The sequence below is a fragment of the Galeopterus variegatus genome, unplaced genomic scaffold (assembly GCF_000696425.1).
Source record: "Galeopterus variegatus unplaced genomic scaffold, G_variegatus-3.0.2 Scaffold661, whole genome shotgun sequence".
Classification (NCBI taxonomy): Eukaryota; Metazoa; Chordata; class Mammalia; order Dermoptera; family Cynocephalidae; genus Galeopterus; species Galeopterus variegatus.
This window is the reverse complement of record NW_007726772.1, coordinates 512,148-524,334: the sequence shown is the minus strand read 5'-3', so window position 1 is coordinate 524,334 and position 12,187 is coordinate 512,148. Positions and strand designations below refer to the sequence as shown.

The 12,187-nt window shown below is 46.4% G+C and overlaps 1 protein-coding gene across 1 annotated transcript in view; it reads right to left on the bottom strand.

Annotated features, from left to right (window-relative positions):
* Nucleotides 1–3,868: 3,868 nt before the first annotated feature.
* LOC103589214 (putative ZP domain-containing protein) overlaps nt 3,869–12,187 on the bottom strand; it is a 22,384-nt gene continuing 14,065 nt past the window's right edge. The window contains exons 4-7 of the mRNA XM_008571121.1: nt 12,000–12,157; nt 9,616–9,791; nt 7,051–7,433; nt 3,869–4,160 (exon numbers count right to left, since the gene is read on the bottom strand). Coding sequence (XP_008569343.1) covers nt 3,869–4,160; nt 7,051–7,433; nt 9,616–9,791; nt 12,000–12,157 — 1,009 coding nt within the window. The remainder of the gene's footprint in view (nt 4,161–7,050; nt 7,434–9,615; nt 9,792–11,999; nt 12,158–12,187) is intronic.

The window sequence follows — 12,187 nt, the reverse complement described above, 5'->3', positions numbered from 1 at the left end:
AGTTGGTGCCCTGGGTTCTTCCTACTTCCCTGGTGGGTGATGTTGGCCAGTTCACCTTTAGCCTTGGTCTGCACGATTTAAAATAGGTGTTGGTAGCAGCTACCATCCCTCTGAGGGTGTGGTAATGATTAAATGAGAGAATGTGTTAGCAGTGTTGGGTCTCAGAAAATAATACTCCAAAAGTTTGGCACTTTGGCATGCTGAACACTTTGAACTAAAATAGGAAGTCTTTAGAAGCTGCCTCAGAATCCAGAACTTCCCAACTTCGTCTTTCTCCCCTCCCACACCCAAGTACAGGGTGGCACTCTGTCTGGAATTACCTTATTTGACTAAGGAAACTTCTGTCTAAAAGAAATGAAATTGTCTTAAGGCCCTCTCCCAGGAATCTCATCAAATAACTAGGAAACATCAACCACCAGAGAAGAGAAGAGACTAGAAGTTATTACTATGCCCAGAAGGACTTTTCATCCATTCTTCTAAGAGTAAATCTGAGAGATGGCCTGGGAGACTTTATCTGCATAATAAGATGACCTTTGTTCACAGTGAAGTTCTGCCCGTCACCTTCCCACCGCCTACCCCAGAGTTCAGGGGAAGCCTGTCCCAGGCCATTGTTCTTTGGACTCATTCCTTTTCCCTGAAAATCATTTACTATCCCTCACAATTGCATACATCCCCCCGCCATCTCCCTCTCCCCTATGAAGAGGGTATTTAAGTCTCAACCATCTGGCCCTCCTTTCAGTCTCATGTTTTATGTGGCTTCTGTGTTTATGCATATTAAATACATTTGCACGCCTTTCCCGCCTGATTAATCTACCTGTTGTCAGTTGTGTACGGGAAGCTTCAGAGAGGGTGGAAGGGAAGCTTTCCCTACACCCCTACAGCAGTCAGGGAAGGTTCATGTTTCACTTACCACTAGTGATGAGTCCTTATTGCCAGCTTCAAAATCCCATTTTAGAATCTGCTTCCTTGGGCCACACCTGGTTCTTACTGTCATAAGCTGAGTTCCTGGGAAAGACTGACACAGAGCCTTGTGTGCAAGAGGTTTCCTGGGGTGTGCACTCAGGATCAACCGCTGTGAGGGGTGAGGGAAGCAAGACTGGGGAGCTGGTGAACTCTAAAGCCGTTCAGTAAAAGGGAGTCCTGGGGCTGGTCTGGCCTTCAGAGATGCCCCATTGAGGCATGGTGATCAGAGCTTCATATGCCTCTATTGACCAGTCTTTGATTGAGGGCTGCCTGGAGGTTGTGACCTTGGATAAGACAGCTATCTCGAGCTGAGAACTGTCAGCCACCAACACTTTCAGCAGCCTGGAGAGTGAGTGATTTTGTGTGAGGGGGCATTTGTGTGTTACCCAGAGTAGTCATTAAATTCACCTCCTAAAAAAGCAGGATTTTCAGAATGTTTCACAAAGCAAAATCTAACTCTGTTGTATTCAAGAGACATGCTCAAAAAAGTGTTTCAGAAAGGCTAATAACAAAAGGATGGGCAACGGAATACCAGGCATGTGTAAACTAGAAGGGCCGGGCAGGGTGGGGTACAGGCTACCTGTGTGTCCTCTGCTTTCCCAAGGGTGTGGGATCACTTCCTTACTGCTGGGCAGGGGTGAAAGTTCCAGTTCCCTACTGGGCATCCTCTATCTAATCAGTGCAAATTGAAAAGGGTGACTTGTCCTTCCAAGTAGGGGTGGAAATGGAAGTTCAGATTCCCTACCTGGTCTGCACCTGCCATGGGGGTGCAGGCGAGGGGCCTCACTACTGCCTGGGAATACTGGGAGATGATGAGCATCCCAGTCCCTACTCTGTCTTCTCTGACACCACCCTGGTGAGAACAGGAAAGGGTGCTGGGGGAGGGCAGAAGACTAGGCTCCCTGTTCAACCTTCACTGGCTGGGGCGAAGTTGGGGTCATGGTGTTTCCCTTGGCATTTGGCTGGAGTAGGACGATTTCTGTCTAAAAGTGTTTCATCTTGCTAGGTTGCCCCTTTGCTGGTCCTTTGTCTAGAGAGAGTAGGCTTTTTTGGTCTGTATCCCTGGTTTTTCCTGATAGCAGACTTCTTCTCCCTGTTGTGTGCAATTTGATCCATGGGGCATGGGATGCTGAATAGAGGCCGCAGCTTTCAAATGTCAGCATTCCTAAGAATCACCTAGAATGACTCTGGAGAGGGCCACTTCCCGGATCCTGTTCCTCGAACCACACCAAGAAGAACTGATTTGGAAGTTCATTTGAACTGTTATTTATTTATTAGTTTGAACCCTTATTTATTTATTAAAATGTTAGTTCTTCCATCATCAACACTTTTCACATTAGGGATTTGTTAAAAGTCATAAAATGCTAGATTTTGGTAGCTGTTAGCCTCCACTTCCTCAGCATGCTATGTATAAGTACAGTGAATGGGCAGAGAAATTTCTGAAAATAGAAACTCTAGCAACCCACAATTACTTGGAAAACTCCTTCATTCATTTGAAGCATTTACATGAAATAGATGGCAGGTGCTAAAGCCATCATTTTATGTGACTAAAGATGAAGCTACTCAGGGACAAATAATTAACTTTGATTTAAAGATGCCCTTTTCCCCAAATTGGCCAGTAATCACATTTCATCAGTTTCTATGTATAAGCGGGGAATGTCATCAAAACAAATATCTGTATCATATTTTTACCAAGACAGTTGTCAATAAAGGGCATGCTTTTTTTTTTTTTTAAAAAAAGATGACCGGTAAGGGGATCTTAACCCTTGACTTGGTGTTGTCAGCACCACGCTCAGCCAGTGAGCGAACCGGCCATCCCTATGTGGGATCCGAACCCGTGGCCTTGGTGTTATCAGCACCGCACTCTCCCGAGTGAGCCACGGGCCGGCCCCAAAGGGCATGCTTTTAATGAAACTAAGATGTTTCCCTTAGAGGCTACACCCCTTCTTGGGTCATTTGTCAGATTTTCATCTCTTGGGACTTAAGGGGACTCATATTTTAAATATTGTTACTGAATATTCCTTCACAAGCAAAAAGAAAAATCTATGTTCAAGCCCATTTCTTTAAAGACAGCTTAGAGGGCAGTGAGTCTAGCACAAGCCTCTTTCTGTTAAGGTAAAAAGGGAAATTCAAGTGTGTGCTGCCCTCCTTCTCTGGGAGGATGTTGAAAAACGCTAATCTTTCTTGTTTGCTTTTCAGGTTTTGTGTGTACTTTTCAGGTTTCCCAAATGCTTTGAGAATTCAGGCTGTGAACATGACCATGTGAGCACCTGGTAGCTCAGAGAACAGGAACATGTGGTTCTTGCCTCTCTCATGGGCAAGCTATAACCCAAACCCAGCAAAGCCAGGACCCAATTTATTTTCATTGAAACAAAATAATTAAAGGTTGTTTTGATGAGTAAATGACATATTTGATTCAATGAACCAGTTATTAGAGTTAAAACAAAAAAATGAGCAGTGGGTTCCTGACAGTTTATTTTTTCATAAGACTCTTGGCAAGATCTAAAAACTCCCCACACCACGAGGGACAGAAACAGAGATCCACCTACTAGCATCTGAACACTAAGGAGTAAAATTGTAAAAATCTTTAAATTGGCAATGGAGTATATAGAGAAAATCCTGTCCTTTATAACATTTTGTACATTTTAAGACAATGATCAAGTTCTTGATAGTGAAGAATTAGAAAATGCAGCATTTCTAGCCAGGACAGAGAGTAATTGCCTTATAAGTTTAGTAGTCAGAGAAGATTTATCTAGTAACAAATGTCAGAGAAGCAACCCCCTCTGCCTGTCTCTCTTACCCTGTCTCTACACGGATTACTTCTGATATGTCAAACATTACTTTACTGAAGAGAAATAGACTTTGCTTTCTAATTTCTATTAGATTCATGTGAAAATTGGAGGAATCACACAAGGGTTTTGCTCTGACCAGTTACTTTGTTGATCTCCAGTGGCCCCACCATTTGGAAATGGTCAGTCTGCCCTTCCTTGGCCTCCGCAGGGCCTGCAGATCTCCTACTCCGCCCTGCACAGCCCTGGGAGCAGCCAGAGGAGTAGTCCCCCACTTTGCACACAGCAATCTTACACTGCAGATAGACCACATCATAGCTTTCAAGAAAGCTGAAAGCATTGAACTTGAACTGGGCCACATTCTTCTGGCGGGAGTGGAGGTTGGCGTAGGTACTGTCTTTGATGCACCTGATGGGAAGAAAAGCCAAAAAGATTCACTTAAAGCATGATGTAAATCACTCTGACCCAAATAATCAAGCTTGGACCCAGACTTCTGAATTCCAAATGGAGTTCTTCCCACTACCTGCTCTTTCTTTTATAAAGAAATTTTATAACCCTATGGTGAGTGGAAAATTCCTGGCCCAAAATAGAAGAGAATTGTAAAATAAACACAATAAAAACAAAACAAAGAAATTAAATTCTAGCTAGAGCTCTTGCTTTCAGAAAGCCTACAGGGGAGAAACGGGACTGGGTGGTTAGCTCAGTTGTTTAGAGCGCGGCACTGATAACTCCAAGGTCCAGAGTTTGATCCCTGTAATGGCCAGCTGCCAAAAAAAAAGGGGGGGGGGGGGGGGGGGGGGGGGGGGGGGGGGGGGGGGGGGGGGGGGGGGGGGGGGGGGGGGGGGGGGGGGGGGGGGGGGGGGGGGGGGGGGGGGGGGGGGGGGGGGGGGGGGGGGGGGGGGGGGGGGGGGGGGGGGGGGGGGGGGGGGGGAGGGATTAAAAGTAGTAGTTGTATTATTTAAAGATGAATTTAAGATTATTTAAAAATGTATACTGTAAACCCTAGGGCAACTACTGAAAAAGTTAAGAAAAAAGGTATAAGTGATATATCATGAGGAAATAAATATATTTATTTCATTGCTCAATTAAAACTGGAGCAATTTAAGTGCTCAGTTAAAACTAAATGGAACAAAAGGGGCATGTGGGGAAGAAACAAAGAACAAATGAATAGAAAACTGTTACCAAGGTGGTAGATTTTAATCTAACTATATCAATAATCATTTTGAATATAAATGGCCTAAATATACTGATTTGAAGACAAAGTAGATTAAAAAATAAAAGTAGACAAAAAGCAAGACCCAACTATGTGTTATCTACAAGAAACCCACTTTAAATATAAAGACATAGATATATTAAAAGTAAAAGGATGGAGAAAGGTACACATGCTGATATTAATCAAAAGAAAGCTGGAGTAGCTACATTAATTTCAGACAAAACAAACTTTAAAGCTAGGGTAATTATCAGGCACAAAGTGGGACATTACATAACAGTACAGGGTGGGGGAAATCCTCCAAGACAACATAACAATCCTTAATGTCTAAATACTTAACAAGAGAGCATCAAAATACATGAGGCAAAAACCTATGGTACTACACAGAGAAATAAACAAATCCACTATTATAGATGGATACTTCAACATTCTTCTATTAGTAATTGACAGATCCAGCAGTAAGAACATCAGTGAGACTATGGATTGGCCCACTAGACGTAATTGGCATTTATTGAACATTCCATCCAACAACAGCAGAATACACTTTATTCTCAAGCCCACATAGAACATTTATCAAGCCAGACCACATTCTAGGCCATAAAAGATACCTCAACAAATTTAAAAGAATAGAAATCATGCAAAATACACTCAGATCACAATGGAATTAAACTAGAAATCAGTGACAGAAGATTGCTGGAAAATTTCCAAATATGTATTAATGAAACAACACAGTTCTAAGTAATCCATGGGTCAAAGAAGAAGTCGCAAGAGAAATTTTAAAATATTTTGAATTAAGTGAAAATGAATATACAACTTATCAAAATTTGTGGGATGCAGCTATAGCAATGCCTACAGGAAAATTTATTGCAGTGAATGCACGTATTAGAAAAGAAGAAACGGGAGGAGGGGGATGGGGGAAAAGGAGGGGTGAGGAGGAAGGGGGAAGGGGAGAGATTGGATAAGGGGCATAAAGAATAAGTATGATTTGCAACAATGAATATCTAATAAAAAAAAGAAAATATGTGAATGCACTGAAAAAAATCTAGAGGGACAACATAATCCAAATTGTTAATAGTGGTTATTTCTCTGGGTAGGATTGCAGGGGAATTTTACTTTATTAAGCATCCATCTCTGTAATTAAAGAAAGTGTACAAGAAGCATGTCTTATCTTTTAACAGCTTTATTAAATTTACGTACCATCAAAAAAAAAAGATCTAAAATCAATAATCTAAGCTTTAAAAACTAGAGAAAAAACAGCAAATTAAACCTAAAGCAAACAGAAGAAAAAAGTGTCGCTGGTTAAATTCTGGCACCAAACTGAGCCTGTGACTTGATGTATTTGTAAGAAGGATTGAAAGGGAAGAGCTTTCTCACTCTGTGGCTCAGTGCAGTTTAGAGCCACTTCTGTGCATCTCTCACGCCACGGCTCATACCACCTGCGGAAGGTGCTATGTGCTGCCTCTCCCCTGGCTTTTGGAATCAGGTAACCACAGTGCCTCGTGTGGGCTGTAGTCTGTTGTGCCTCTCACCACTCTAAAGCTGCCATTGAGTAAGTGATGTGTTTTTGTTGTTTTCAAACTGGTTGCCAATTGTCCATCCACAACATTTTGTCCATGTTAGGGGAGCTATAAAGGCAAATAACTTGCCAAAGTAACTTGGCAAACCATTTGGATAACCAAAGGAGCTATAATAAATCTCACAAGTATAACTAAGAGCCTAGCTTGGGATAACCCACCAGCCCATCAGTGTAGGCCAAAGGCCCTGAGGGCCTGCACCATGAGGCCATACAACCAGAAGGGAAGGGAGACATGGGCATGAAAGGTTGGGTGAGACAGCAGCAACCAGGGCAGCAAGGGCCCTGCCAGGACTCTTTGGGGATACAAGGGAGGTTGTGCAGGCTACCTATAACTCTTTGTCCCAAACTGGGATCAGAGGGATGGTTAAGGCTCCCACCCTGTCTCTGATCATGGTGAGGACTCATTCACACAATGTTCTGATTTAGGACTACCAGTTCAGAAGCCACAGATTTCCTAAAGAAATACATGTGAATACAACAGTCAACCCAAGAGGGCCTTGCATTTTCCTTACCCCTGCTGGATTAAGTCATGCTTGGTGGTTGTAAAATCATGGGGATCTGGAGAAACCACACAGGTATCCACGAAGAGCCTCAGGTTGGAATCAGGGCTATGGAGGGTAGCTTGGAGGAATACCTCTTTCCTCTGGCTGGTGTAGTATGGTACCATACCCCCCACAGGCTGGGATGCAGGTGACTGGAGGACTGATATGGACACATCATAGCCGGCACCCTCTGTTGGGGCGTCAGCTCCATGAACGATCTCAATTGCAGATGGGCCATCCACCCTGCAGGTGAACTTCAGCTGCGGCACCTTGTGCCGCAAAATGAGTTGGCCAGGGTGGCCACGTATTCGGTCTCTGATGGAGTTGGAGTAGCTGAGGGAGCCGAGGTATTCCTGTGAGGATGAGAAGAGAGTTAGTGGCTAGCGCTCCTGGCTCGCTGACAACACCTGCCCTCATGAGCAGAGACCTGTCCTTCCTATCCCTGCTTGGCATCAGCTTGCTGATGTGCTGGAAGGCAGGAACCCTGGGCTGGACCTCTGTGGTGCCTAATGCCATGAGAGGGTGATGTCACGTGCAGGGTTCATGCAGGGAATCCTCCGTGGGTGAGCCTGGACTCCCTCTTCCCTCCGGTGAGGGCCAAGCTGTGGTCCTATGAGCTGGGCTGGCAGGGCTGCCCTGGCTGCTTGGAACTCTCTCTCCACCTAATTCTTCCACACATTCCATTCCCTCAGGCACCCCAGGCCACGTGTCACTGCGGCTCTTGTCCCCTCTTTTGTCTCCTCCCTGCCCTTAACTCCAGACCAGTCCTGGCTCCATGTGAGCTGCGGGCTTGGTCCTGCTGACCTTCCCTCCCAGCCTTGTTCCTTCACAGTCAGCACGACTTGAAGGGGCTAAGGGAGTGCTGAGGGCTGACCAGCAGGGGCCACTGCCTCTCGCCGTCTCCTTCCCATGCCCTGTGTAGACACCCAGAGACTCAGCCTGCCCAGGGACATTTGCTCAAGGAAGCCTCAGCTCGTGCAACTCCGGTCCTGCAACACTCGGCCTCAGAACCCTCTGAGGATGACCCGTCAGCTTAGATCAGTATTTCTCAGCCTTTTTTCTATTATGGCTCTCCTAAGGAGCCTTTGCAGACATTTTCTTTTCTACTCGTTCTGCCCTCTCTCCAGCCCCCACTATGGAATTTAAACACAACAAATACACTGTTTATATATTGCATGTACGTCTGTGTTTTATCCATAAAGAAAGATTTTATTAATTTTGCTCCTAAGAACCAATATCTATCTCCCCTCCTCCCTGAGGATGAAAATGCTCTCCTCGAGAATGCACAGCTTAGAACAAAATCAAATTCCTCGGCCATGGTCCTGCCCCTTCCAATCTGACCTTGGGCTTCCCGGCCTTCGGTTTCTCCCCCAGTCCCCCGCACTTGCACCTACCCGTCCCCTGCACGGAGCACTGCTCCGGCTCCTCCTGCTCCTCCTGCTCCTCCTGCTCCTCTTTACCTGGCCGCTCTGTCTCATCGTTCAGGCTTGGCTCCTCAGCCACCACCCTATCCAAAGTGTCTTCCCTTCCACTCAAATCGCTCTCCTACCCCCTTCCTTGTTTTGTTGTCTCCTTAACCCTTTTCACTGTCAAAGGGACTCTCATTTGCGTGTTTGTTCAGTGTCTCTTGCCTTTTTCTTGAATGTAAGAGCCATGGGGCAGGGATGCTGTTGGTTGTACAGCTGTTGTATCCTCCACACCTAGAGGGCTGTTCATTCACTGTTTCTGAAATCAGACACAGGACCTCTGTGTGGCAATGGTTTCCTCATGGGTGGCCTGGGACTGGCTGTCACCCCATAGGGTTCTTGACCCTGCTGTGTTCTCTGGCCCCAGCACTAAACAGTGTGTGTCTAAACAGGGATGTGAAAGAATAGAGGAACAGTAATTATGGGGATCTTGCTTTGGAACATGTTACATTGTCAAATATACAGAGAAAAAGATTTTGTGGTTATACATTCTTCCCATCTCTTTGGTATACTTATTTCCTTAACTTCAATGCCATTGTTTTGTGAAATAAGGTGGTTAAGGAAAATTAAATAAACATATGTATTTCATTATTCATAAATGTCCCAGAAGATTGCTTTCTAGATTGTGGAATGTAGCTATCTACCTGGTTGGAAACACAGCAGTCAGACAAACAGACAGACAATCTGTCCTCCCCCATGCCCAGCACCAGAGCTTGAACATGGCAGGTGTGCACTGATGCTCAGTCAGGAAGCATGCTGTGAAAAATGCTTTGCTTTTGAAGCTAGGAGGTTATCAATCCATCCATCCATTCACACATCCATCAGTCCATTAGCCCTCAACACTCGCTATCATATCCCAAATTCAGTGTGTATCCCAAATCCCCAAAAGGAGGGAAAGTTTCAGACAAATTAGTGAGCTGCTCTAGTTCTCACCAAACTCAGGAATGAAGTCATGACTTGTGCCTTTCCTCTGTCCCTACCCACTTTTTTAACAGGTGGTTGAATTTTCCAAACCTGTCTCCTTGGCCTCCATCCACAGAAAGATACCAGCACCTTGTCAGTTTCTCACCTGCTGGATGGTGCCACAGCGGCCATAGGGAATATTGAAGATCAGGTAGCGCCCCGTGACTTGGGGGCGACACATCTCATCATTTAAGTGGACGTCCCAGGAGGAGTAGCCCAGTCTCCGGAGATAGCCTCGGTCAATGACGGCTTGGAAGAGGTGAGGCAAGCAAGAGAGCTGGGCTGCAGGTGGGGAAGATGGAGAGACCGTCACAAAAAGAACCTGGTGCACTGGACGTGTAGGTCAGGGTGTGCGTGTACCTTTACGTTCTAGAAGCACCCCGGACAGTGCTCAGGGCCGGGGCTGGCGCAGCTTTTCTCACCCACACCCTTGACTTGACTTTCAGTGACTATGTTTATATCCACCCTTTGCCCAAAAGACTTTGAAGTCACACCACATCCATGCATGTGGCTTCACACTGTCCCCACAACACACTGTTCCCATGGACTGTTCATTTCCCATGATGAGAACCCCTGAGCCCGAACAAGTATCTATTTGAGTCTTTGGAGGTAAATTGGAAAAAGAGAAGAAAAGCAATGGTGGGGGCCGGCCCGTGGCTCACTCGGGAGAGTGCGGTGCTGATAACACCAAGGCCCCGGGTTCGGATCCCACATAGGGATGGCCGGTTCGCTCACTGGCTGAGCGTGGTGCTGACAACACCAAGTCAAGGGTTAAGATCCCCTTACCGGTCATCTTTAAAAAAAAAAAAAAAGAAAGAAAAGAAAAGCAATGGTGGAGGAAGCCTGGAGCAAAAGAGCTTCTTCCCCAACCTCCCAGGAAGTGGGTGGAAATACAAGAGCCCTCAGTGGACACACAGAAGCTGGTTCCCCCTCACAGCCTCTTTTCCCCATCAGCTGCTGCCTTAGCTCTCCCTTTCTGCAGCCTCAGCCTCAGATCCTAGGAGGGGGGAAGACTTTACCATTGTCCTTGGGTACAACAGAATCAGCTGGATCTGGTAAGAGGAGAACAACGAAAAACAAATGTCAATTGTGCTAAAACACTGGAAGAGAAGGATGTAGCAATTAGCAGACGTAAAGTGTAGGTAAATGGGTTCATTTGATTTAGTTATTAAAGCTGGAGTATAATGGCATGAGAATATTCCAGGGCATGCAAAAGAAAAGAGGACCCAGGGCCACCTGATGGAGCTGGATTCTGGCACGTGTCAAATAGTGTTGAGAATAAGGGTATCTTCAACACCAGGATTTGTTGGCACAAGAGAATGGTAAACACAGTGCTTTGGAGGTTATAAGCATCAGCACATGTATGGACTCTGTCTAGTGCTCCTTCTCACGCACACGACAGACTTGGAACCTCAAGCTGGGGAAGATGCAGTTTGCTGCTGTCAAAGGCTTCTCCAGCTCAGAAGTGAGGCAGGACAGGACCCCAAGCCCAAGGCCCAGCCCACAAAGCATGGCTGGCCAGATTCACTCAACTCCTTCGGATCCTGGGCCCCAGACCACACAGCCTTTGCCCACAGTAGCTGATGCTGAAGAAACCTCCATGGTGTATAAACTGAGAATGGAAAAGGGATTGTCATTTAGAATTGGTCTCCTGACAGCACTGGGAATGGCTGGAACTAGGAATAGACACAATAAAAATGAGGATGGAGAAGGGAAGGACCCCATGATTCCAGCACAGACTCATACTGCTCAGCTCTCTGTGTGATTGTCTTTGGGGGACTCTGATAGCTTTTTTATTAGGGCCCCATATCTATGCAAAACGAGGTAACAGCTACAAAAAGGTAAAAGCAAGGGCAAGAATATTTTTGGTTTACCTGTAAAAACTAAGAATGGAACAGACAAGGTGTGCTCAGACTTGTTCACCAAATCTTAGAATCGCGTAACTCTTTGAGATTGACAAGGATTAATTCAGGGTAAACTTAGGATACATACAAGGAAGTACTAACTCCACACAGAAGGGAGTCGGCCTGTGGAAGTCAGAATTGCCAAGACAGATGCTGGGTGATAATAAAATACAGTCCAGGAAAGGTATAGGCCGAATCTTGGATGAAAGGGACACGGGGAACCTGGGACACTGTGGGGTGTCTTTCTGACTTCTGAAAGGCAGGTCAAGGTGAAGAAGCATGTCCACCCCGGATTGTGCCTTCTCAGAGACCGGGAAAGGGACTGGCTGACAGCAGCAAGTTCCATGTCCTTAACCACGTTGTTACACCGTCACTCATGGTCTTTCAGCTACGTTTCAGAACTAATACTGCGCTGAACTGGACTAAGACAAAACTGCTTAATAAGCTCCCAAGCCTGGAAGATTAAGACGCTACCCTGCGTCTACAACAAACACGTCCTGCGTGTGCCAGGATGGGGGGCCTCGGCCGAGCCCGATGCTCCCGGGGGGCTGAGTTTTGACCTCTGGACGGCCCGGGAGGTGGGTACCTGCGCAGACCACACCCGCGTCCTCGCGGTGGTGGCAGTTGTGTCGCGCCCAGCCGGGGTGGGCGCAGCGCTCCAGCGCGTCCTCGGTCCCCGTGCAGCGCACGTCGTCCAGCAGGATGGGACCCGCGCCCGGGCCGAAGCGGCCGTGGCCGGGGGCGCTCAGCGCGCGGCCGCAGCCCAGCAGGCGG